Here is a 27,210-nt window from a genome sequence, read left to right on the forward strand (position 1 = left end):
CACAGATGGGAAACTCACTCAGTATGTAAATGAATACATTTTACATAAATTGTGCTCACCAGAAAAGAAAGTCACCTAGGAAAACGTTAAAGTAAATGCAAATTAAAATCAAGAAGTACAAAATTAAATACAGTCGCATCTATCCTCCATATTAAGGATCTGATAAAAAGGAATTAGTGTTGCTTCTGTGGGCATGGGAATGAAACTATAGTTTTATGCTTCAAAGTTCTTATCTGGCAGGATCCACATGGAAGTGTTCACAAGTGAAATGGGCTTTGCTTTAAAATATCCAAATTTCCAAAGGGAAAAATAAACGAAGGTAGGTAGGTAGAGGAATGCTTGACGTTGAAGCCAGGTGACAATACTTATCTTCCTCTGTGAATGAAGCTGTGTATAATACAATGCTAATAGTTTCACTTCTTAAATTAGCCAAGAGTGAAACACACATGCACGTACACACACAGGTACACTCCAGTGCCAGGTAGCTTTAAGTGCAGCTGGTGGATGTTGGTCCCCAAAGTTTGAGCTTCACCCACACAGGACTTCAGCCTCGTCCAGTGAGGTCAGAGCGGGGTGGGATGGGGGGAGTAAGATCCACCAGGCCTAACATAAGAGACAGTAAAGCAAACAAGTCCAATTTAGTCACCAAACCCTGCCTTTGGAGGGGTGAGGATGACGTAGTCATCATCCATTTGGATTTGTCTCTTGATCCAGCCCCCTCTGGACTCATGGCTGGGTCCCACAGTGCAAGGCAGAAAGCAGAACTGGAGAGAGCCATTTCATTGATCTCTCAGACCCGGGGATGCCAGTCCTGTAGATAGGTGCCCATCCAACAGAGAGTGGCCCAGAAGCCGGACAGGCAGCTCCTCCTCTGTGCACAGACAAGGAGCCAGCTCTGGGGGCTCAAGGGTCTGTGGACTTGGATGCACCTGCTTCTGGCTTCATCTGCCACTCCAGGCCTGAGGGGCACTCTGCCCATTACTGGGTCACATGCAGCCTTGCAGGGGCTCGACTGCTGTTTTCTGGCTGACATCACAATGGGAAGAAAAAACCTCAGACTTGCTGATGTCAGACACATTCTCAGGAGGAAGTCCAGAGAGGAAAGGTGGAGCAGGGGTCGGTCACCCCTGCAGCGAGGATGGTCGTCTTCTGGATAAATGTATCAGGTGTCCCCAGAAGGGCCTCGGAAACCCAAAAGAGCCTAGGCAGAAGCAATGCCAGGCCCTGAAGGAACAGGCTCAAATCTGACATTGCTCAGGCCCTTCTTGTCTGGATGAATGGGTGGAGAATTGGAGGAAGGGGTAACGACCAAGAGCTACCCTTCCCCATGGACGGCAGCACTGGCATTTGCCATCATTCTTCTGTCACCTGAAAGTAACTCAGTAGAGAACCTGGCTCTTGGCCTACCAGGTCCCACAGTGAGGACCAGAAGGGGTTGCAGAGAGAGCTGGGGAACCAGGGATGGAGGCACAGGCTCTATCCAACCCATCTGGCCCAAACTCAAGGCCTTTATGCCTCACTTCAACCCTTTAAGGCAAATAAGTGTTTAGGAAGAACATAGAAAACACAGGAAGCATCTCAGCCCATCCAGAAACCTTGAGATAAGTGTCAAGTATCAGAATTGGTGCTAACCTCTACTTGGCTCCACGTCCAAGTTCTCTCAAGTGATATCCAGAATGTAAGTGGTGCTGCCATATCAGCACCAGTGTTTGGGCAGGTGACCAGAGGTCTATCTGTAGGAGGGGCTGATGCCCTTGGAGTAAATGCATCCCAGGATGGAGTATGTGCATCCCAGGATGAGGGTTGAGGCAATTCTGAGCAGTGGAGTCACTAAGTTATCATCCCTTTCCCTCATATGTTCACATTGGGGCACTTCCTGGAGTGGGAGGTAATTTGAAAGTCAAAGAAATAGCCAGGCACGGTGGCACGTCCCTGTAATCCCAGCGGCTGGGGAGGCTGAGGCACGAGGATTGTGAGTTCAAAGCCAGCCTCAGAAAAAGTGAAGCGCTAAGCAACTCAGTGAGACCCTGTCTCTAAATAAAAATACAAAATGTGCCTCAGTGGTTGAGTATCCCCGAGTTCAATCCCTGGTACCCCCTACCAAAAAACAAAAACAAATAAACAAAAGTCAAAGAATGCTTCATGGAAATTCTGATAGACCCTGGAGTCCATAAGCAAGGCTTTGGAATGGACACACTCAGGCTCTTCCACCATCTCCAGCTTGAACAAAGCACGACATAGAAGAAGAGAGGCATTTCCTTCTGCGTCAGCATGGGTCACTGAGGGGCTCAAGTACCCTAAGGGTTCAAATGCATCAAGGATAACAGTGCCAGAGGGACTGCGGGGCCACAGAAGCAGTGGTCCCCCTGGGGCTGGCTGCATCACCTCCAGTGGGTTTGGATGGAAAGGTCTGGAAGAAGTGCAAAGCAAATTACCAGAGATGCTGTGTAGTTGGTGAGAGAATTTATGAATATGTAAGAGGCATCACCTCCCACTGGGGGCCCCTGAAATTACCAGGGAGACACAGCAGGGCCTACTGCAGAGCACGGGGAAGACGTAGTCGGGGAAACGTACCACGCTAACACGGGAACGGGGCAGCTGACATGCTCACGTACTGCTGGTGAAAACCAGCACAGGTCACTTGGAAGGCCTTTTGGCACTTAATACCAAGAGTCATAAATGCATGTATTCTTATTCTTGGCGCTAAAGCCTCAAAAAAAACCCAAAAGAAGAAAAAGCTGCTAGGTGTGGCATCATAATTTAAGACATGGGAAGCCCCATGAACACCCAATGGGGAGGCGTCATTAAGCCCCAGTGCCCACTTTAGTGGAACATTGGGGCAGCTTAAAAGGACTGATCTCAGGACTTTCCCACAACATGGAGAAATGTGTAACCCCAACCCGAGTTTCAAAGACAGGAATCAAAATCACCGGGACTAATCATATCAACCCATGAACACATGCGCATGAAGGCCATCAGCAAGGTACAAATGTGGCCTGGAATGCCGTCACAGTGAGCGATTGGCCTCCGACACTCCCCACACTTTCCAAAATGCTGATCTAAGATTTTTTAAAATGAAACTATTACTACACACATCAAAACATAAATCAGAAAACAACTAAGCACAGATCAGCAAGAAGTGCACGGGGCTTGGGAATCTGACTGTGCACGGCCGGGAGCGGGTGGACTGTCCTGAGCGCCGGGCCCAGGCCTCTTTCCAGCGCGCCTGCCTGAAGGGGTTGGCTGCACAGCTAAAGGGATATAGGAGATGACAGCCCCTCAGGCCAGCAGGGATGACTTTCCTGTGAGCTCCCCTCTGCCTGAGGAGTGGACGAGAGAGGACATGGGGAGGGCTCAGGGACGGCAGGCACATGTAGGCAGGAGCCCAGGAAGGGCGTCCTCTGGTGAGGACACAGGCCCACGGTGGCCAGGCTCCACCCGCCACACCCCATCTGCTTCCCGGAGAGGCTGTACTCACCGCTCAGGGGGGACGTGCTGTTCTCCAGGGCTTGGCACACAGCCAACACGATACCTGTGGGGGGAAGCGGAGAAAGGTAAGTGTCTGCTCAGCACAGGCTTCCTCGGAGGATGGGGGCGGCCCCTTAAAGGCCGAGACTTGGTAGCTTTCCAAAAGGGGTCAGCAGACAGGCCTGGCTACCTCATTTGTGCAAAATGAAAACATGGAACCCCTTGCTCCAAAAGGAGGGGCAAGCACCCAGGAAAGGCTCTATAAATATCGATGCTTTCCTTCCTGCTATAGTGTCTTTCCTCCACCTGTCGAGGTGGATTTTTTCTTTTTTTGAAAAACACCTTATAAGCATATTTTATAGTGGGAAAATATGCATATTTGCCATTTTAACCCTTTCTCAGTGTACACTGCAGTGACATTAAGTATATTCACTCCATTGTGTGTGTTGTGACTCACTTTTGTTTGCTGTGTGCATCACTGCTCTTGTTTGGGCATCATGAGGGCACCTGCAGGGTGACCACAGCCCATCACAGGTACACACGGACCCTGGTAGTAAGGTGTGCACGTGGGCCAGGGACTACAAGTTGTTGGGTTTTCTCTCCAGGCAGCCACTGGACCAATGTGGTGCAACCCAAGCAGGGGTAGGGAAGTTTAGTCAGGTGTCTATTCTTCCCAGGGACAAGGTGGATGGGTGACCCCCAAGGGTAGCAGACCCTCCATGCCAGGATGCACCAGGTGCCTGGATCAGGAAAGGGGAGAAGTTTGCACCTCTCCATTGCCCACTGAACATGCTGTGGAGCTGCCAGTCTGGGGTGGTGACAGCGGCCACCATGTTCTGCCCTGAAATACCATGGGGTACACATACCTAACATTTTCTGGGTCCAGACCCCACTGGAGGCAGAGCATAGCTGGAGCAATGACCCACCCAGTGGAGATGGGAGATGCTGGTAGACGGGACCACAGCAACCACTGCTCCAGGCCTGAGGCGCAGTTCATCTCCCACTGGACTTCCCTTACAAGACCCAGATCCTGAGATAAAGCCATGAGAATTTCAAGACTGCAACTGCAGAGCATTAAACCTCTAGCTCAGGGACACTATGAGTATGGGGCTCTGTGTGACCTGCAAAGTCACCTCTGGCTCCAGATGACCTTATGTGCTCTCAAGTTATACATCAGAGGTTTCTGGAAACAGAGCAGCAAAATTCCAATGAAGAAGGAAACTTCTCTGAGTTCTGCAATCAGAGTGAATTAGCTTCCTCAAACTGGAATGCAGAAAGTTACCCCCAGGGCCACGCAGAGGGGCTGCACCTCACAGGTTAGCTCAAGGCAGATGCCACAAGTCAGCACAAAAACACAAGAAATGTCCTGTCTGCTATTTTGCCACAGCACAGGGCCCACACGATCCCCACCAGGCAGGCTTCGAGAGCTCCTTGTCCCTCTTCACTTAGGGTATGGACACAAGAGTCCTGAATCTCAGAGGAAAACATGCCTGGAACAGAGAGCACCTACGCTCAGGTAAGTGCTGGGGCCTGGCCGCACTTCCCAAATACTGCTTCAGAGTTTTGCACCAGATACCAGGGCCAAAATTAGGCGGAGCAAGGGCATTAGGAGGCAAAATGAGTGAAAGTACACACTTTCCCCTGTATCTTCCCCCTGTAGTTCTTAACTGTGGCCCCATAGACGCTTGTGTTGGAAGCAAAGCTCTTAGGATTCCCCTGAACCTGTAAATCTGGACTACACACACCTAGTGCTCAAGCCAGGTACATTGGCAGCAGCCAGGAAGTCTCAGTGGTTGCACGCTGGAAGCTGGGGAACAGTCCCCTTCTGACAATCAGCATTGCTAGAAACAGTTCTGGGCTCAAGTTGGCCAGGGACCCCTAATCACACCAAGGGACGGCTCAGGAGATGCCTTGCATACCTCTCCAGGGGGAGCGTGACTGGCCTGTCATGAACTGTCCCTGAACTAATGAGTGATCCTCACACCTCCTTCCTGCCCCGTACCCTGTCAGTCAAGGTAAACACAGACTCTGGAACACAAATACCAGCTCTCCAGGAAGAAGAGGGTGTGCGCTGGGGCCCTTCTCCCAGCCTTGGGGCAAGTGGCTTCCCCTGTCTGTTCTTCACCTGTAAGTGATCAGCTGCCAGACTCACAAAGGTGTTTTGGGAATTAATTAAAGTTTGCAAAACCACCATGTTCCACAGATGAAAGGCACCGAGGTTTCTGAGCAATCTGAGAAGAACAGTTCCTTTCTGTACCTCAGATTCCCGTGGAAAACATCTTCCTGAGGCCCTGGCCGAGTTCAGCAATCCTGATTCGGGCACAACTTCAGGAGAGGCCCGGGAAGGGAGGTGAGGTGAGGCCTCTGCTTTCTTTTGACTACACGGTAAGCTCACTAAGAGAGTCTTGGACTAGGAAGGCAGGGGTCAGGCCTCTCTGCTCAGGTCAGGCAGGGCCACTAATTGGGCACATACAAGCTCCAGGCCCAGCACTAGAGTTTTGCATTATCTTACTTTGTTCTCATGATAGCCCATGACACTGGCACCTCTCAGCCTCCCTGCCTTCCAGTCCAGCTGGTGGGAACACCCGACTGTGCAGATGAGAAACTGAGGCTTGGAGAAGCTAAGACATTTGCACAAGTCCCAGCAGCCAAGTTCAGACCCAAGCTTGTCCAACTGCTGTGCCCAGGCCTGTCGTGAGACACCAGCGGTGTGTATTCATCGGTTACAGACCCCTTGTCTCAAAGGACAGCCTCAGAGGGCCCAGGGTTTGAACATTCTCTTCTGGGGGACACAATCATTACCTCTTGGGATTTCCCACTCCCTCCAACTTTCCCCCACAGGCAGGGACGACAGAAGGACTATCTAACCTGCTGAAGCCCAGGTGTCCAGAACTCTGGTTACAAGACTGTGCTTGGAAAACCAGACTGTGTGAGGGCCTTCTAGAAAACCATGGCCTTGGCAGGCTCCAAGGCTCATGAGATACAAAAAGAGCAGGGAGAGCCCAGACGCTGACCGCAGTGGCTCAGGGACACGCAGTCTAGATGCAGGCTCCGTGGCCAAGTCCCAGATTCCTCCTTCCTGAATTTCAATGCTGTTAGCCACCAGCCCTCAGGATAGCAAGGCAGGCTTGAGGGCCACCCAGCCAGCTTCCCTCTAGGACAGGAATCCTTTATCGGCTGCTCCTGCCAGCTTCCTATTTCTGTCTAAATAGCTCCAAAGTGGGAAATCCCAAGACTGTGGACTTCAAAAAAGAAAAAGAAAAGAAGCGGGTGGTGTTGAGGGGAAAACCACACATTAACGGAAGAAAAAAAAATCTTATGAAAGCTGGATCCTCACCCCCTGAGGCAGAGTCAGAAGCCAGGCTGGCTCTCGAGGCAGGACAAGGGTGGCAGTACCGTAATCCAGCTGTCTGGAACTCAGGCAAGAGTTCCCAACAGAAACCATGCAATGAGAGAGGCCTTCCTATTGATCTTGGAGTTCACAGAAGCGGAGCCACCCTGAAACCCACAGAGGTGCCAGTGGGAAGTGCTGTTGAGAGACGGTGGACACCCATGTTCCCTGGGCAGGACACCCATGCTCCAGCTCCTCGCTCCTGCATGGAACTGGCAATTCTGGACAGGGACCCAGATGGTGTCTTCAGCATGCAGCACTCTCTCCATTAACCACCACCTGGTGACCACCTCTTCTATGGGCACTCAGACCTGGAAGGAATATCCTCTGGCCTCTGGCCACCCAAACAGAGGTGACCATGTCCACTGCAGCCAATATTTACTTCCTGGCTCCTGCCTACTCCATAGGATGGGTCAGTGGTTTCCCACTAAAACCTCAAGAGCCCCATGTCTCATCTGTGTTTGGGTCCCTAAGCCAGGCTGCCCTGGTGAAGGGCAAGTTCAGGGGTCAGGCAATTTTATCAATATTTTTAAATTCAAAGGGTGACATCCAAGTGAAGATGCTGGCTTCAGAGCAAGAATTGATTAGGAAGAAGGAAAAATGAAATACACTGCAAGAGAGCAGGTGGGACCAGGGTCTCAGGAGCCGGCCCCTCTGGAGACCATCTGTACCATGGTTAGGAAATTAGTGCCGGAAGCAGCCAGGAGACATTCCCAGTGGAGAACAGCTGTGCTCTCTCCTGGGAAGAGGTGACAATTCTCTTTTGGCCCTGTTCCCAGTGATGCCAGTACACTGTTCCCAGAGAACATCAGGCAAAGCTGCAGAGGAATTTGTGGAGGAACTGGCCAGACGGGATTAGGAATGCTCTGAGGATGGCAAGAAGAAGACTTCAGAAATATGTGACATGGGAATGAGTCACCTTGGGCAGATGGGCCCATGGGACAGAGGGCTCTTTCTGTCATAATCCCAGCCTCTGGAGCACTACTTCCAAAACACAGATTTGACCTTGTGACCCAGGGAGAGAGTCTGATGGAGAAATCACCTGAAAAGACTAGGGATTCAGGTGGCAGAGCAAAGAAATCAACGATGCAGGGCAGTGGGCAGCCTTTAGATAAACCTCCATCGACCAGTGAGGTCCTGACCTGCTCCCAAGCAGAGCCAGGTCAGCAGACACAATAACTCAGAAGACATTTCTATGCTGGGTAGGGTGGTGGCACTGCCATCTCATATGGTTCAGTTGTGGGATTGTTCTTGTGGCTGCTATCATGATTAGTAATAGCAACTGCAACATTTGTTTGAGCACTTACTGTATACCTGGCATCCTCTCCTTCAACTAAGTTCAAGACAGGAACTATAGGTTCAGCCTCCCCTATCCAAAATGCTCAGGTCCAAAAGTGTTTTGGATTTCAGATCTTTTCAGATTTGGGCATATTTGCATCTATGGAAAATGAGATATCTTGAGAAGGGAACCCAAGTCTAAACATGGAATTCATTTGCTTCATATACACCTGATATGTATAGACAGAAGGTAATTTCACACAATATTTTTAGCATAAAAGAAAGAAAGAAAGATCGATCTATGACTTGCCCTCAAAAATGACCAAGCTACCTGGAACAGCAAGAGAATCCACACTATCAGAGAAAAATGGAGTCTTCCACTCTACCAGGAAGGCAGACAAGCAAGGGCTGAAGTCACTGCTACCACCCACCAGAGGCCCTGGGCTGATCCTACAGTCCCACAGATGCTTCCACACCCTGAGCCCATGTCCACCCCGCCAAGACCTGCCTATCAAGCCACAAGTTCAAAATTAACTCCGCCTCCTTCTGGTTTCTGGATGGGACTGAACACCCAGCAGCCATCAGCCCCTCCCTCCTTTACCCATCCAAGCCACGCGCTCCTATGCGCCCAGCCTCGAGGCGTCCATCCTCCATAGTGGCATCCATCCCCTGCATCCCTACCTCCCTGCCCCAACACAGGCTTTGTCTCTCCCTGGGCTAGCCCAATAGCTGCCAAACGGGTTCTCCTGCCAACAGCCTTTTTACCTTTGCCCCTGCTGCCAGAGTGAGGTTGCGGGACCATATCAGTCCTCCACACGCTCCTTGGGCTCCACACCACTCAGGACCCAGTCTGGAGTTTGAAGCGTAGGTTTAAAGTGCAGCCGGCTCCCAGACCTTTTCTCCAGCTACACTCCGCACCCCCCGCCACTCCCACCCCCGTTCCTGCTAGGCATGCACTCTCCCTCTCCCCAGTTCACCCTTGGAAGGTGGCACCCAGCTCAGTGCCTTGGGCTCCTGCCATTCAGATCCTCACCCAAGTTCCTTGCAGCTACTGACTTTTGTTTACCTGCCTAAGCTTCAGTTTCCTTTGCTGTAAAAGGACATAAAGAGGTATCCATCTTCTGTACAAGTTTATTATAAAGAAGAAACTTGGGGCGGGGCAGGGAAAGATGGCACATGAGAAATGCGCAGTATATTAATTGGCACATAATAAACATGAAGCCAATGGCAGTTGCCATCGATAGGAACTAATATTATGCTGATCTTAAGTGTTTAATATGATGCATATACTCCTTATCTTGATCTGATCATTACACAACAGACATATCAAAACATCACATTGTATGCCACAAATATGTACAGTTATTTTGCACCAATAAAATTTTCTAACATGTTGATCTCTGGAGTTGTCACACCCCCTCCTGTACCCATGGAAACTAAATTTGCTCCTCAAAGCCTTGCTTGAATGTCATGTCAGAAGGGCTCATTCCTTTCTCAGAGCAGTCCTTATTGTATTCTGACTTGTGTTGGAAGTTTTCACATCTTATCTGTCTTCCCCTCCTAGTGTGGCCAGGAACTATCCCTTAAACCGCTCTCTCCTAACACCGGGCATCTCATTAGGCTTTTAGGTAGGTGGAACTGAATTTCTGAGAGGTCACCAGCTTGAGAAGGGAGCTGGAGGGGGCTGAGGAGTGAGAGTGTGCAGATGGAGAAGGGGAAAAGCAGCCAAACCTCCTCGCATTGCTTTCTTCCTAAAGCTTAGGTCATGGTCATTACTTTGATGTTAGTGGAGATGGAACACATTTGAATCTGACATTCGTGGGCTCATTCATTCACTGGAGTGCTGACTGAACACCTCGCTCACGGCAGACACTGTTCTAGGTGCTGTAGAGGGAGGGAGGAACTAAAACTCCCTTCTCTTATAACCTCTACCGTGTACTCTTCCTATGAGAAATGCTCTATTTTTTTTTTTTTTTTTTGCGGTACTGGGGATTGAACCCAGGGCTTCATGCTTGTGCTCTCTCTATTCTTGAAAACCATTACCTTCAACTCCACTATAAATGTCTGGCTACATCATCATTCGGTTTGGTGTTGAAATGTGTCTATTTAATAGTGATGTTAAATACTGTCACTGGAATAGAAAATCCACGGAGGAGTGAAGGAAGTGCGGTCCTTATCCGAGGCCTGGAGTGAAGTCAGCTGAACTGGCCTGCCAGGTGACCTTGAGTCATTTGGTCACCCCAAGAGATGACCCCAGAAACATTGCTTTTCTGCTCTTAGTTTTGCTGGCTTTTCCTAAAACTTGAATGAGAAAACGGAAAGCCCTATATTCAGTGACCCCAAAGAGGTCTGGACATGTCCCAAAGAGGAGACCGAGGGAGTGGGCGGGGTGTCTGAGCTCATTTAACGGCAGTGTACCAGCCCAGGGAGCACTCCTTGTCCACTCTGCCCAAGGTTCTTCAAGCAAGGGAGGCACACGCTACCAGGTGTGGAAACTCTAGATAGGAGACGACAGTGTCGCAGATACACTTGAGGGTGTTCCTCCAAGGAGCTCTGGTGCTCCCTGTTCAAGCCTCTTCCTCCTCAAGTGGCTCTACCTCGGCCAGGTCTTCTAAACCCACCAACTCATTCTCTCCCAACTGTCTGACCTCATTTCTGCCCAGCTTCCCAGGCCCTGCGCAACCCCCACACCCTCCATGACACCACCACCACTCCAGCGCACCCCTGACACTCATCAGTGATGGAGCCAGGAGTAGTTCCTACTTGGGTCACCCACATGGATCACTCAGAGTTCCCTGTCCCTCCTCTCTTAGCCCAGATGTCAGTTCCCCCATCTCTGATTTAGGACAGCTGATTACTGTCTTCCCTTCCCTACTTCAAGGGACAGGTGAGAATATTTGCAAAACACTTTGAGCTATTTAAACTAACAAATATCCAGAGTGACACCCCATGCACCAAGTTGGTGGGGAAATGACATAACTGCAAAGAAGTGACGTGTGCTCTTCCTGACATCCAGAGAAACGTGCAAAAAAATAAACAACCAATAAAAAGCCACAAAAACTCACACAGGAGACTGGCACTGCCTGTTGAGATACCTTTGTCCCTGGCAGATGTGACACCTTACAGTGCTACAGACCTCTCTCTACTAGCCCCAAAGACCTCAGCCACTTCAAAGTCTGGCAGAACAATGCCACGCACTGGCCGGCTGTTCTGAGAGGACTGCTCCCATAAAGCAGAGCAAAGGCATGCAGGGGCAAAACATCCTGACTGGCAATCAATGGGTGAATCAGGATTCAAGGCGCCGAGCATCTGCTGGGGATGAGGAGGGCCCTGTGCTCCTGCCTATCTGCACAGAGCTAGGCCATGCCCTGTTTTTGCCAGGAGGGAGCAGACCTCTTTCCAGAGTTAAGGTTTATCAAAGACCTGGGTCAAGGCTGGGTGCCAGGTCAAACTTCCTCTTCCTCATAGCCTGTTCCTGCACAGGCTCCCCATCCAAGGTCCTGGGACTGTAAGGCAATGGGGCGGCATCAGCGAGCCTCTCAGGCTGGCTGGACATTCCCAGCAGTGAATCATGCGCAGGCTCCACAGGGCCAAGCTCTGATACCACAAAGATGCCTGATCCAGCTGAGGAGTCTCCAAAGGATTAAACTTGACTTTCCTAGAGTCCTGGAGGGAGGGAGGAAGGAAGAAGGGCTGGGGGAGTGGGCCAGAGACAAGGCTGGGGATCCACCAGTGGATACCTTAGCTCCGCTGGCAGGGCCCAGGCCCTTTAGGGACATGATGTCTAAAGAAGTACAGGAACCAAATGAGCCTCTGCATGAGTCCCAGGTATGTGACAAGCCCATAACCACTGACCCCATCCCAGCTTCCCTGGCCTCATGGTGCCCCAGAATTACCATTCTCAGGGCCCAGGTCAGCGGTGGTTCTGCTTGTTTAGACCTCAAACAAGCAGAGTTGGCCTCTTGGGAGCCCCAACCAAGCCAGGCACATCCCCTCAGTTGTGAAAAGGTCACATGTAGACACCCCTCCCTGGCAGTGGTTTAGAAGTAGGGTTTGAACAGGGAGGAGATAAAAATAAGCAGTCTTTGAACTCTGCCCCATTTCCTGCATGTGAATGACAAACTCGTCCCTCCCCGCTATTCCAACACTCAGGATACCCTGGAACCAACCTGCAGAAGGCATGGCAAGGCTTGGGGTTTGTGCCAACATAAAGACCAGGGTGACTTGGCAGAATCTCCAATCAATGCAGCATCAGCCTGGGTGTGCGGGGGCCACCTGGGGGCGGGGACAGCACTGCTTATCACCACCTCCACCGTTGCCCTCGGAGAGCTCATTTGACCAGATAAGGTGGCTGATTGAGAAGCAAGGTCAGACAGAGGAGGCAGCGAGTCCCCAGAACTACAGATCTTCATGGGAGAAACACCAAGTTTCCCCACCACATTTCTTAACCCACAATACACTGCAAGCTGGGAAAATGTCTCAGTTCTTTTCCCAGAAGTGAAGGCCGGAGCTGGGAGTGAGGAGAGAGCAGAGGAGGGAACAGATGACAAAGGCCTGGGTGACAAGTGCAGGCACCAGCTGCCAGGGTCCAAGGGAAGAGTGGGTAGAGGGTGCCAGACTTCTTTCACTGGAAGACCCCACTAGACCATCCGCTGGCCCGGGGCTTCTCACTGCTGGGAACATACCTACCCTGGAGCACCCAGAGACCTCTGGGGGCAGTTTCTGATTGCCACAATGACTAGGGGAGCACCTCTTGAATTTAACCGGTGGGTCCAGGGATGCTAAGTTTCTGTAATGCACAGGCCTCCGTCCTGCTTAAGATGCTAACAAAGTTCCCCTGTTGAGATGCTGTGGACCCCAGTAGGGAAAGTCCCTTCAACCACAGGCCAGTCAGTTTCCAAATGTACCTGGGCAGAAGTGCCCAAAACTCAGGGGAAATGAAACTGGCTGGCTGGCAGGCACAGGAGGTGACAGGGTCACTAATCAGAGCCTTGTATGTGGCCTCCAAGAAGCTTCCAGTGTACTGTAGTGACCTACTCCACCCTCATTTAACTGGGATGCTCTACCTGGTCAGTTTTTCTCTCCATCCTATGGTGCATCTCTGTCTTTCTCTATGAACCCAACAGGAAGCCTATCCATAAAGCAATAAGACTGACAGGCCACGAACAAAATGATCCCCACGTTTTATAGTTGGGGGTCTAAGGAGACTCAAGAGTCCAAGGGAGGGAACACAGGGTGAGTCCCTGGACTCTTTCTGCGTCCGCTGCTGGGCTTTAGAGCTCTGATGTACTTCCCCTGCGCCACCAGAGGCGCTCATGGCCACGTGGAGCAAAGCTGCTCAGTGGAGGGTCCAAATGCACTCAGTCATGAGGAAGAGTCTCATTTGCTGACTGTGAAGACAAACTGGTAAGGAAGGAGACCTGCCATCCACATGGGGCTTGTGGGCAGAGAGCATCACATGTCTTTTGGTGGCGTCAGTTTAAAGCATTTCAAAGGAAAACAAAAATCTAGTTGAAACCATACAGCACTTATGGGAAGACAGCACAGCTCTTCTCCAGGAAGATGGTGGCAGGGGCTCCCCACCAACCCTGCTCTTGCCCTTTCCCTATTGATCACTTTGGATTGGGGGGAAGGGCAGAGATGAGGAGCCAAAGTGAAGAAGGAACAGGGAAAGAGGATTTTTTTTTTCTTTCTAGAATGACTCCATTCTAGTGAGAACAGGAGGACCACAAAAAAAAAAAAAAAAAAAAAAAAAAGAGAATAAGGAGGGGAGCACTTCACATGGGAGTCCCAGACAAGTCCAGGGAGAAAAGATCTTGGATTATTCATTTTCAGAGAATGAGGTATCACCTACAGAAACCAGACCTGTCTCAATGCAAGTGGTTTAGGCAGCAAAACCAACTAATGGAGTGAAAGAGCCACTAAGAAGAGAGTAAGGCAGTTTCTCACAAAACTGAACATACTCATATAATCTAACAGTCGTACTCCTTGGTACTTACCCCAAAGAGCTGAAAACTAATATCCACAGAAAAACCTGTGCATGAATGTTAATAGCAGCTTCGTTCATAATGGCCAAAACCTGGAAGGAGGCAACCACAGTGTCCCTAAAGAGATGAGTAGATAAATAAATGATGGTACAATCATATAATGGGATATTATACAGAATAAAAAGACAGGGAGGACCCTTCAATGCATAAGGTTCAAGAAGGCAAAGAAGCCAGTTTGAAAAAGCTACCTACTGTCTGATTCTAACTATGTGACATTCTGGAAAAGGCAAGACTATAGAGATGGTCAAAGGATCAGTGGTTGCCGGGAGCTCAAGTTGGGGAAGAGGGAGGGATGAATAGGTGGAGCACGGGGATTTTCAGGGCAGCGACTCTACTCTGCATGACACCATAATGGTGGATTATAATGGTCATCACAAATCTGTCCAAGCCCATACAATGTATAACACCAGGACTGAACTCTAATGTAAACTAGGACCTCAGTTTACAGTTTATACCTTATTTTAGTCAAATAATTGTAACTTCAGTTAAGAATAATGTGCCCATGTTGGCTCATCAACTGTAACATCCTGCACCAATGCAAGGTGTTCATAACAGGACAGTGTGTGCAGTGGGGTATGGAAGTATATGGGAACTCTGTGTGCTCTTTGCTCAGTTTTTCTTGGAACTTGAAATTGTTCTAAAAATATTAATTTAAAAACCAAATGGGACTGTATAGAGGGATAAGAGGAGTGGGAAGGGTCAGGAGAAAGAAAAAAAAAATAACAGAATGAATCCAAAATTATTACCCTAGGTAAACGTATGATTACAAAAATGGTATGACTCTACTTCACGTACAGAGAAACAAGATGTATCCTATTTGTTTACAATAAAAATGAATTAAAAAATAAATAAAAACCAAATGAAACAAACAACAACAAAAGCAGCTGACGACAACTGCAACATGATGAAGTGAATTGATTTTCTCCACTTATAAATTGTCCAGTCACACTGATTCCCTCATTCTAGTAAGAGGTTCTTCTCCTAGGAAGGCTGTGGCTTGCGTGACTTGGGTTGGGTTTTTCTGGAAAAAGCAGAGACACTGCTCAGCTACAGACCACAAGGCTTCCATGGAGCATGGTGGCTCTCAGCACATCTACTACCCACTGCTCCCCAGAGTGAAGACAGAAAACAAGTTAACTTTGCCATCACTATGAATTCTACCTGGCTGCAAACTTAGGGCAAGAGCACAGAGACTTTTCATCTGTCATGGGGCCATGTTGGAAGGCTGTGCTCAACAAGCCTCTACCGATGGTAGCTTCGAAGGGGAAGCAATGGCCAGTGTTGGTCAATGGCCAAGCTCCCTGGGCTGGGCCACCCTGTACCCCAAGACTCACTCTCAAATGGACAGCACATCAGATGAGAGGAAGCAGGGCATAAACACCACCCCTACAGAAATGGGCCAAGGAAAAGGCAAAGGAAGGGAAGGGAGGAGGAGGGGGCAGAGCCCTGTTTTCAGGGCAAGTAGCCTCGCTTCTGTGGTTTCTCACATATAACAATGTGTCCGAGGTCTGCTCCCTCCAGGGCGAAGTTATCAACAAAATTTTTCTACCTGCTGTCAGCATGCTCTGTGTCTGAGGCAGAACACCAGTTACCAGCAGGCAATTAATCCACCCTCCAGCTTCCTTTATGACAGGGCCCCGAGGGAACAGCAGACACAGCCTTCCTCATCAAAGGGGGCTGCAGTTATTGAGACCTCTCCCACCCTCCCCTTCCTGCCCCTACTTACATTTCAGGTAGGAAAGGAAAAAGAGAGACTGGGAGCTTTTAAATTGTCCAGCATCATTCTTCTGTAAAACCCAGTACAAGGTCATGAGCAAGTGGTTCATCCCTACTCTGTTGTCCCCCCCCCACCCCCACAACTCAACATTTTATTTTACATTTATTTGTTTTCTGCTTCCTTGGGATCAAGTGAGGGGCATGTCGGGGAGGGGTATGTATTTGGGTTCACTGTATTCTTAGTGCCTGGGACAGCACCTGACATATGGATAGCTCTCATATGGATAGTAAGTGCTTGCTGAATGAATTCACCTCTTTTTCATGCCAAACCTGCCGGACAGTTCCAGAGAGAAGGCCAGGGGTCATGAATCTATGAAGATAATGCTTGAGTGTCTAATCAAGCAGGAGAACTTTCTAAGGATCCTGAATAATCCAGATGGTTTCAGTCCAGAATAAGATACCATTAGAACTTTTCTATCATAGAAGTTCTCTAAGAAAAAATGTGGATACTTGAGTATTTTCTTTATCATAGGTGTATGTGTGTAGAAAGAGTCATCATGGATGTCCTTTCTGAATAAGTGACATCTGTCAGACATCTAAATAAAACCAGGGAGCATATCCTTGAAAACATCTGATGGAAGAGCATCCAAAGCTGAAGGAATGTCAAATGCAAAGGTCCTGGGGTGGCAGTGAACTGAGATGGTCCAAAATAGCAGGAAGGCTGGTGTGGCTGGGGCAGGAGGGTGGCAGAAATGAGCTTGGAGAGATGTCAGGGCAGATGTGTCCCGGGGGGAACACTAGAGTCTGGATTTTATTTCTCTCTGGGCAGTTCCTGGAAGGTGTAGAGCAGAGGAGTCCCTCAGGGGGCTGGGGACAGAAGAGGTCTTTAGGGGGCAACAACAGAACCTGGAAGAATGGGGTAGGGCCACTGCAGAAGTCAGGCAAAGGAAGAAGATGGCAGCCATGGCGGACAAGAGATATGGTCAGAAGATGAGAACAGAGCAGAAATGGAGGAGGGCTTGCTGGTGGCCTGAGCGTGGGAGGGGTGCCTGACCTCCTCCTCCTCCTCCTCCTGCCTCTGCCTGTACCATCATTCAGACAAGTTCTAGAAGCTTGCCTGGTATCTCATCCTGCTCAGCATATACCCCTGTACAACCACCTATGGGCTGGGCTGGCCTGGTAGCATCACAGGCCCAGAGGCCCAGGGCCCAACAGGAACAAAGCTAAAAAATACAATGGTGACCTGTGAGCAGAGCATAAGCAAGCTGCAGATGCAGCACGCCAGAGATGACACTAGGCTCTAGGGATCCATGCCTGGTGCCCGGCCTCTGCAGCAGCCTCCCAGCTCAGGTCAGCTGTCCTTCATGTCCTCCCCGGTGCCTGTGGGAGAGCGTTTCACAGAGCGGTGCCCCCGCGGACCAGGTATGATGCTGCTGAGGCGGCCTCTGCGGCTGGAGCACTCCGACATGCCACATGTCCTCCAGGGAAAGGAGTCCTTCCGTCTAAAGAGGCACAGGCCAGTTGTCCTTCTGGCTTCAGAAGGAACACCCCCCACTACTAACAAGATCCTAAGATCAGCAGACTTGAACACTGGTGCAGAGTTTTGTATCTAGTTTAAGTTGTGCTTTTCTGCTGATTTTGAGGGGAAGCAAACACCCTAAAGTGTCCTGAAAGATGACAGGGCATAACAGTCCACACCTGCACAGGCTCCTCGACTTGCTAGGATACTAAACTTATCTAATAGGGCTTAGTAGTACATCTACATGGCTATGGGATTAGGTTTATGGACCACTTTTTTAAAGCCCAAGTACTGCTTTAAAAAAATTAATATGGCATGAAATATAAGCAACATAAGTAGCAAATACATTCAATTCTTGGAAACTCATCTTTTTCTCATTCTTAAGAGCAATGAGGAGGAATGCAAATATATGACACATGGATCAATGTCTCCCTACTGAACCCACAGCAGACATTACTAGTTGATCACGGCACTGTTTCCCACTAACTTCACATCCACCCATCAATTCCTTCTCAACGCCCACTTCCAAGTGATCAAAATTGGCCTAGAAGATGGAATTATTTTCCACTTCTCAAGAAAATATCTGCTGCTAGGTCAATGATGTTCAGGGGGTAAGAGGTGAAGAGGGGAAGGAAGGGGGAAGTAAAGAGAGATTCTGGGAGTAAATTATTTATAATAATAAAAACATATTAGCCAACCACTGAATATCACTGCAGAAGCTGAAGACAAGCATAAAAGTAAAAGTGAAATAAAAGGCCTATCAAGTAGGAAATAAAAACTGTAGATGAAACACCCCCCTCCCCGCAACACACACACAGTCTCATGAACTCACACAGAAATGTTACCGCCACTAATGCAAGAGGTCACCCAAAGACACCTATGGGTATAAGTACAAAATTAAAGTGGCTGCTCCCCACCCCCACCCCAGGACCTGGGAGATAACATGTAAGAATAGCAATAGCTTTTCATATCAACTTACTCATCTTCTCAAAGCAAACAGGTTTTATACAAACCCCCAGATTTTCAGAAAACTCCTGCCTACGAAACCTCTGAAAATAGCTCATCAGAGATAAGCAGCCCAGGTGAAAACAAGGCCTGAGCCATTTATACAAGAAGCGAAACTGGAGAAAACCAAGAACGCCATAGAGCTAGGCAGTGGAGCACAACCCAGATTTCTTCAGGGGTTTCTATTTATCTCACTGGTTGAGGGAGGGGGGGCGGCTAAACATGCTTTTTCACAAAAATTAATGACTTTATCTTCAAGGCTAAGCAAGGAGGCCATTTGTGCCCTTCTGCTGTGTTCCCAGTGAAGTCAGAAGTCAGCATGGCCCCAGAGTACCCTTGGCTGAGCCAGAAACAGGCCCTGGGGCCTTGGCCAGCTCAGGGAAGCAGACCGTGCACACCAGGATGGGGGCTGACCCTCAAGCCTGCTCTGGTCCCTGCTCACCAGGACAGGTGGTGCCCTCTTTGTTCAAGGAAGTATATTCAAGGGAAGATGCTTATCATTTCATATAAAAACAAAAACAAAAACAAACCCCTCCTCTATGCCTGCAGTTCATTTCTCAAGGCTGGGAGCTCAGATAAACTGTGTCCTCTCAGACGGCTCCATCCTTGCCTGTGAAGGGTCCCCTGCTGGAGCAGAGTCCTCTCCTTTCTTCAGGCAGTTCCTCCCTCAAAGCCACCAGAAACAGCCAGAAAATATTGTTCCCTGGTGATAGAAGTGCATCTCTGAACAGGAGGCAAGGTGATTTCCCATCCCCTTAGAAAGCCAGCTTTTTCCTTGTTATCATTCACCAGCTCTGTGTCATTTGACATCCTTGGGATTCCAGCTGAAAAGATGAACATTTTTAACCCAAAGTGACAGCCCTGTTCCCAAAACTTAAAAACTTTTCCCCACTCTCACCCCCGCTGAATGTCACAACTCAAATGCACCAATCAGACAAGGAGCAAGTGTTAGGCAGCAGGTCACCAAGAGATGAGGACACTCAAAGGAAGACCAAGGGAGGCCACAGATGACGTAGAGATAACCTCTGAGAAGTGCAGAGAGGAGGTGCTCCGCTCTGGAAGCAATAGCATTTTCACAGGAAGCTGCTCTCCTTCTGTCTTGGGAGATGGTCAAGTTTCTGGCATCTGATATCACCTCTTCCTCCCTGGGGACCAGCAGAATGAGCTTCATACATAGCCACCAGTGGGTCCACTTTTTATTTTTATTTTTTTGGACTCTGTAGTGGATGAAACCTATTTTAAGCAAACCAGACATGTGAATGATTTGGATTCACAAATTAAGGGGAGATTCATTCTAGAAAAGGATCGTCCAATAAGGTCCTTTAAGATACAGAGGTTTAAAACCCACCCTCTTCCCCAGCAGCTCACCCACTGTGAGGAAGTCTGGCACACTTGCTGATTTGTGTGCAACACGTGGTGTGCCAGTGTATACGACTCACCTTTCCTCAAAGAAAAAAACTGCCTGAACAAACATTTGTAGAATGCCCGAACGGTGGCCCTTCTCAAACGCATTGGGACCCAGACTCTAACCAGACACTGAAGTGACTTCACAGGAGTGTGAAGGCCATCAAACACCACTGCCAGCTGAGTGATGCTCCTACGTGCAAGCCAAAGGCAAGTGCTCTTTCCCTTCTTGTCTGCTATTCTATACAGTCACTAGAAATGCCTGTGCTTTTTGTGGGTATGTGTCATTGCTAAAGTCGGGGGAGAAGCGTTTGGAAGGAAGGCAGCTATTAGCAAAACGTGCTAATGCAGGTTCTATCTTTAGTTGGACTGTGAAGAACTAAAAGTGTTAACTCACAAGTGTTAAAGACTCCTCTGTCTTCTGCTGTTATGTGGGGGGAATGTTGGCTGGGAGGTGAAGTGGGCAGAGGAGGAGCTGGGGACAGCACCCCAGGAGAGGGTGTTAGAGGCTGCAAGTCACATGCTTTGTGATTTTCAGGCATGTCACCCACTGGGGGACAGACTGCATCAATGGAAGAGATCATCCTTTAAAACAAACACCTTTTTAAAAAATGTATGATTAAAAATGAAAATAGGCTCCTATTAGCAAAATCATTATAAATTCCCTGATCACATAAAAAGTATGTCACATAGTATGTCTTGTGTGACTGTCATGTGAACACCTGGGCACCACTGAGGAGGGAAAAGACCCTCTACCATACTTATTTCTTTATGATATTTCACAGTATTGAGAAGTAGTAGTCTTCCTTCTCAGTTTTTTGTGCCTCAGTTTTCTCATCTATGAAATGGGAATACTCAACATAACTCACAGAACTGTTTCATGTGTTAAAGGAATTTGTGTAGCATGTAAGGCACTTAAAGAACTTTCCATGAGCCAGCACCTTCTAAGTGTGGGGCAGTCTCCACACAAAGTACCCTTGTCTTGTTATACAAGACCACTTCTTTTGAGCCTAAGATGTCCACTCTGCTTCTCATGCCCTTTTATAAAAAAATGATGTCTGCTTGTACCACTATCCACAAGAAATCAGGGGCTGGGGGGCGAGGGACAGGTCATGGTTCTCTATGTATTAATACCTCCAAACCCAGCAGAATATCTGTACATGCTTATATGTCTATTCAAGTGAAAAATCCATAAAATAAATAACCTAAGTAAATTCATAGCACCCCTCACTTTGTGCTGATTGATCTTAATTTTGCTGTTCACCCCATTGGCCATTTGATAACAGCATGAAGTGAATACAGTAGCCACATTGGGTAAATTAAGAACCAGATGTTACATTAGACTTGGTTCACAAAAATCACAACTACTGTTTGATCGCTTACACACATCCTACGTGAGATGATAGCTGTGATATTCCACACGATCCATTCTTCCTGTTAAGAATGCCTTGCCTTGTATCTGAAATCCAAATTACCAATTTAGTGGAAAGGACTGTTCTGTTTATTTTCTGCCTGCACAGTATGGGAAAGAAGCCCTTCACCAGAAAATAAGCTCATATTACATAGTGAGTTGTTGTCTTCCTAAGCATAAGTCTCTTCACTTTCAAGTGGTTCACTGGTGCGTAACCAGCCCGTTAGCCAAAATCTTCATAGAGGTTCAAAAAAGAACTTACTTGAAATCATGGCCTCAATAGAAGAAGGTCTGCCATCTTGACGCTAAGATAGCATTAGTCCAGGAAATTGAAATAATGGTTTAATTCTCATTCTTTTTTCCCTCCACAAAGAAAATTAAAATAGAGCAGAGTTCTGTTTAATTAAGGCAGGAAGAAAACTTGATTCACTGGAACTTCCCATTCACAGGTTATAGTGCAACTATAACCTATGGGTACCACATGGGGATAAAGGGCTTACCTTCAGGCACTGAGAGACTCTGAAATAGCTTTCGAATCATTAAAGGATGATGAAATCACACAATCCTTAATGTGTACATGTGCCTAACAACAGTGCCAAAATCCATGAGGCAAAAATTAATATAACCGCAAAGGTAAAAAGATGAATTTACTATCACAGGTAGAGATTTCAACACCCCTATATCAGAAATGATTGGATCCAGGGGGCATAAAGCAGTAAAGACATAGATGAATTCAACAACAGTATCAATCAACTGGATATAATGGACATCTATAGACCATGTCATCTAACAACAGAATACACATTCTTCTTAAGCTTATGTGGAACGTTCACCAAGACAAGACACATTCGGAACCACAGAACACACTTTGCCTTAACAGATTTAAAGGAATAGCACTCATACAGTGTATGCTCATGGACCACAATGGAATTGAACTAGAAATCATGAATGGAAAAATAGCTGGAAAAATTCCCAAAGACTAGAGATTAAGTAACATTTTTCTAGGAAAAAAAATGCATAAATCAGAAAAAGGAATTTCAAAAGAAATAAACATTTTGAATTAAATGAAAACATAACAGTGAAATATGTGGGGTACAGAAAAAAGCAGTAAAAAGAAATTTATAACATTGAATGACATTATCACAAAAGAGGGTCTAAAGTCAATAATTTAAACTTCTACTTTAGAAACCTAGAAAGAACATTAACCGGAAAATGATAAAGTTATTTAAGTCACTGTTGTACTCTAAGCATCTGAAAATTAGTCATCCATATGGGACAGAACTTCTCAAACTTTTTCAGCAAAACCCCCAAAGTGACAAAGAGAGGGAATTTGTACTTATTTCTCTAGATTCTGGGAGCACAGTCTTCAATAAGCCAATGAGGGGGGGAAAAATCACAATTTATCTTGTCTTATATTTTTATCCTAAAAATTACTTTTGATATTTCAATCTTGAATTCTATTCACTAACACATCTGAGTTTGTTTTAATACAGAAAACAATGTTATGACTAGCCAGTGGAGTTCCTTTTTCAGTCTCTGATGAATCCAAGTTCTAGAGAGCGATGTACCAGGTTTGGTCTGTGGTTCCAAGAATGTCATGTCATATTCCACAGCACTCCCATATGAGAAGGTGACATTAAAAAAGTCTGGAAGACTATAGGCCTACTTTGTGATCTCTAATTCCTATCCATCACTGAAATATACTATCTAAAGGGACTGGGGTTATGGCTCAGTGGTAGAGAAGGGAACATAATCTGGCTCACCAAGCTCTTTAGTATAGTGAGACCCAGTGCCCACCAGCCCGAGCCAGCCTAGGGAATGAGGTAAGTCAACCTTTCTCTCCAGGGATAGAATCATGGTAAGTGATCCCTCCCTCCCATGCTGTCTAGGTGGTAGGGAAGGAGGAGTCTCATGGCAACGAGTAGTGATGAGTATCCACTGTAACACACCGTCGACCTTCCTGGTTCTCAGTATTTCCTGCCCCAAATTCCTGGTGCAATGATACCTCCTAACCCACAAGAGTGGTTCTTACAACTGTGATCCTCAGATCTGTGGACCCACCACAAATAGACCCAAATACTTCTAAGAACCTATCAAGTGACAAAAAAGGGGGAGGAAATCTGTGAGTGCAGGAAAAGAAAAAGTATTCAACAGATGATATTAGAGGTACTGGATCATTTTTTGACAAAGACAGATTAGGTTTTTGTCTCAAATCGGACACCAAATATATTCCTATAGAATTAAAATTTAGACCTAAAAGTACAAGAAAAAGTTAGGAATCAGCAGGCCATAGAAAATCCCTTCCTTGTCCCCAAATTATGTATTACATAAAAGGAGAAACCATCAAGAAATTATGAACAGATTTTAAGACTTTAAAAGTTAAAACCAAAATCAAAACCGTACTTCTGTAAACCTAAAACATAACACATAAGAATTTAAAAGACAAAATATTTTTAAGGAATATTTTAAAAACTGCTTACAAATCCATGAGAACCTATCTAAGGGACTGGGGTTGTGGCTTGGTGGTAGAGCACCTGCCTAGCATGTGTGAGAAACTGGATTTGATTCTCAGCACCGCATAGAAATAAAGGAATAAAATAAAGGTCTATACAGCCACAACAATGTTCATAGCCACTCAATTCACAATAACCAGATTGTGGAACCAACCTAGATGCCCTTCAATTGACAAATGGATAAAAAAACTGTGGTGTATATATATACAATGGAATATTACTCAGCCATAAAGAATAATAAAATTATGGCATTTGCAGGCAAATGGATGAAACTGGAGAATATCATGCTAAGTGAGATAAGCCAATCTCAAAAAACCAAAGGACAAATGATCTCTCTGATAAGCAGATGATGACACATAATGGGGGGTGGGAGGGGGGCAAGAATGGAGGAAGGAGGGACTGTATAGAAGGATAAGAGGGGTGGGAGGGTGCGGGGGGAAGAAAAAAATAACAGAATGAATCAGAAACTATTACCCTAGGTAAATGTATGATCACACAAATGGTATGCCTCTACTTCATGTACAAACAGAGAAACAAGATGTATCCCATTTGTTTACAATAAAAATGAATTTAAAAAAATAAAGGTCTATCAACATTTAAAAAAATCTTTAAAAAAGAACCTATCTAAAACATGGCCTAAGGACACAAATATGTCGCTCACAAGAAAATAAACCAAAATACTTAAATGTTAAAAAGCATTCAATCTTACTAAAAACCAATGAAATACAAATTAAGATAATTTGATACTATTTTATGTAGTCTAGAAAATGATAATATTCACCACAGGCAAGTTTGCTGATAAGTATGCATTCACACATAGGTGATAAAAATTACAAATTTATAAGCTTTTCTGGGAAGTATGTTGTCAAAACATATTAAGAGGAAAAATGTGGACCTAGTAAACCATTTCTGGGGACTTATCCATAGAAAATGATTAAAATATGTTGCAAGAATTTTCATTTTCATTTCAGGTTTGAATATTTACAAGTTTAAAACAATCTACATCCCCATCAGTAAGAGAGGGATAATTGAGTGCTGCATAATGGAATTCATTATACACATTAAAATACATTTATAGATATATTTATATGTTTGCCATAGAAATATTGTCCCTATATACTGTAAGTGAAAAGCAGATTTTAAAACAGAATCCACCAAATGCTGTTTTTGGAGGGGAAGAGTGAATATACAAATATCTGTATCTATGCCCAGAAAGAGGGCTGGTAGTGTAGCCAGGAGTTAAACCTGGTAAGATGTCTGGCGAGCAGGATTTGGGGATGTTTTTAGATTCTCTTGTCTGTAGATTCTGGTTTCTGTTTCATTTTGGAAAAAGAATGAGCAGCCAGGCATGGTGGTGCACTCCTGAAATCCCAGCAGATCCCGAGGCTGAGGCAGGAGGATCCCAAGTTCAAAGGCCAGCTTAGCAAGAGCCTAAGCAATTTAGTGAGATCCTGTCTTAAATGATAAAAAGGACTGGGGATGTGGCTCAGTGGTTAAAGGCCCCCGGGTTCAATCCCTGGTACTAAAAAAAAAAAAAATAAGAGGATTTAACCAAGGCTGGTAGAGAAGGAGCAGATCCTGAACACTACCTGGGGAGGACGCAACCAAAAGGTACACAAGTTTTATGGACATGAAGTGGTCTACACTGTGGCTAGCACAAGGGGTATGTGTGCCTTGGGGATTTTCTTTAGAGGGCAGGTGGGTGGTTGATGAGGTTCAGGGATATTCCAAATCCAGAAGGATTCCCCAACTGTGTGATCCATGAGTTGACCTCACAACCCTAAAAAAATGCTCGGGCCCCAGGCTTGCTTTCATTCCAGTTCAGGGACCTGTGAGTCATCCCTGAAACCCTAATTATAACACCCAAGTCTGCTATGTGCAAAATACATCTGTCATTGTTTCAGTCTGCATGTGTGTACGGCATGCAAACCAGCCTGGTGATGGAAAACTCATAACCCAGAAACCACTGCAAGGTGAGACGGGCTCAAGCCTGGGGTTCCAACTGAGGTCAGTCACCAATAAGGTGAACAGGTCATGTTCAGCCGTAATTCATAGGCCAGTTCCTCAGGGCCACTGCCATGGTAAAAGTTACAGGTTTGAAGCTCTTTTATCAACCCAGCAAAATCTGCTAGATGTGTTTCCCTTGTTGGTCGCCAAGGCCTGGCAGAGAGAAGGGAGAAGAGTGTGTAATTGCAAACCTCTCATTTATCAGCTTTGGCTGCTTTTGAGTCACCACATTACGTGCATCATTTAGCCAGTTAATCTCCTGTGCCTCTCTGAGTTACAGTAATTACCCTAAGAATGCCTCAGACCTGGCAAGAGATGACAAAAGAATAGCAAAGACACGTCCATCCTCCGTGCACCCAGTACAATTGTTGACTGACCTCATTCAAACTCAGATTAGAAGCCCTAAAGGACTCAAGCTGCAGAGATGGCTCCTCTTTAAGAATCTAATATTTTTACCTAGAGGTACAGATCTTAAAAACAAAAGAAATAGATAAAAACTAAGCAAATGAACAATAAAAAAAACTTCTCCTACACAAGCATTGGCTGTGCCTTAGTAGCACCTAATGGACACACTAGTGTTTGGGAGGGTTTTAAACTTTTTAAAGCTTAAGGAAGCAGAAGGATGCTACTTAGCAGTAACGTCCCCACTGAATCAGAGGTGGCATTACTATGACAACTTTGGTACATGTGTTATGCAAACAAACTGAAGTTATTTAGCTGGTCTTATGGGAACTGTATTAATTATAAAACTTTCCCTTGCATTTTAATGATTTTAAATAATTTTCAGCCTAAATGTAATCAAGAAGAACTTTCAAATCATTTTATTTGGGAGGCGCTGGTGCTGAGTTTGTTTCGCTTTGTTAAAGTCACCAAGGATGCAAAGAGAAAAAAATTTCAAAGGTAAAGATTTATAAATCTATGTTAAATTTTGGAAATCTGAATTAAGCAGATTGTGAGGAAGACATGTAATTATCAGAACTGACTTGAGAAATAGGAAAGTTGAACTAATCATTCGCGATGGTTTGGAGCTGACATGTCCCCAGGAAGTTCACATGTTGAAGGCTTGGTCCCCGGTGCAGGGTGCTGAGGTGGGGCTCTTGGGAGGTGATTACATCTTGAGGGCTCTGACTTCATAAATGGATTAATCCACTTGTGAATTCACAGCTGAATGGGTTTGGGGAGAGGAACTCTGTTATAAAAGCAAGCTCTCTTTCTGCTTTCCCAGCTGCCGTGAGGTGAGCAGCTCTGCCCTACCACATGATCCCCCAATGCCATTTTGCCTCACACAGGCCCAAAAGCAACGGAGTCAACCGACCATGGACTGAAGCCTCTGAAACTGTGAACCAAGATAAGACTTTCCTCCTCTTAAGTTCCGTATTTCAGGTATTTTGTCACAGCATAAGAAGCTGACTAAGACACCATTAAAAAGGGTGGGACCGGGCTCAGAAGTT

At 46.6% G+C, this 27,210-nt stretch overlaps 1 protein-coding gene across 2 annotated transcripts in view; it reads right to left on the minus strand.

Moving 5' to 3' along the window:
* TGFA (transforming growth factor alpha) overlaps positions 1-27,210 on the minus strand; it is a 93,247-nt gene that overhangs the window by 57,729 nt on the left and 8,308 nt on the right. For both annotated transcript variants that reach the window (XM_079110884.1, XM_079110883.1), the window contains exon 2: positions 3,479-3,532. In XM_079110884.1, coding sequence (XP_078967010.1) covers positions 3,479-3,532 — 54 coding nt within the window. The remainder of the gene's footprint in view (positions 1-3,478; positions 3,533-27,210) is intronic.

This window comes from Sciurus vulgaris (genome assembly GCF_902686455.1).
Source record: "Sciurus vulgaris genome assembly, chromosome: 14".
NCBI lineage: Eukaryota > Metazoa > Chordata > Mammalia > Rodentia > Sciuridae > Sciurus > Sciurus vulgaris.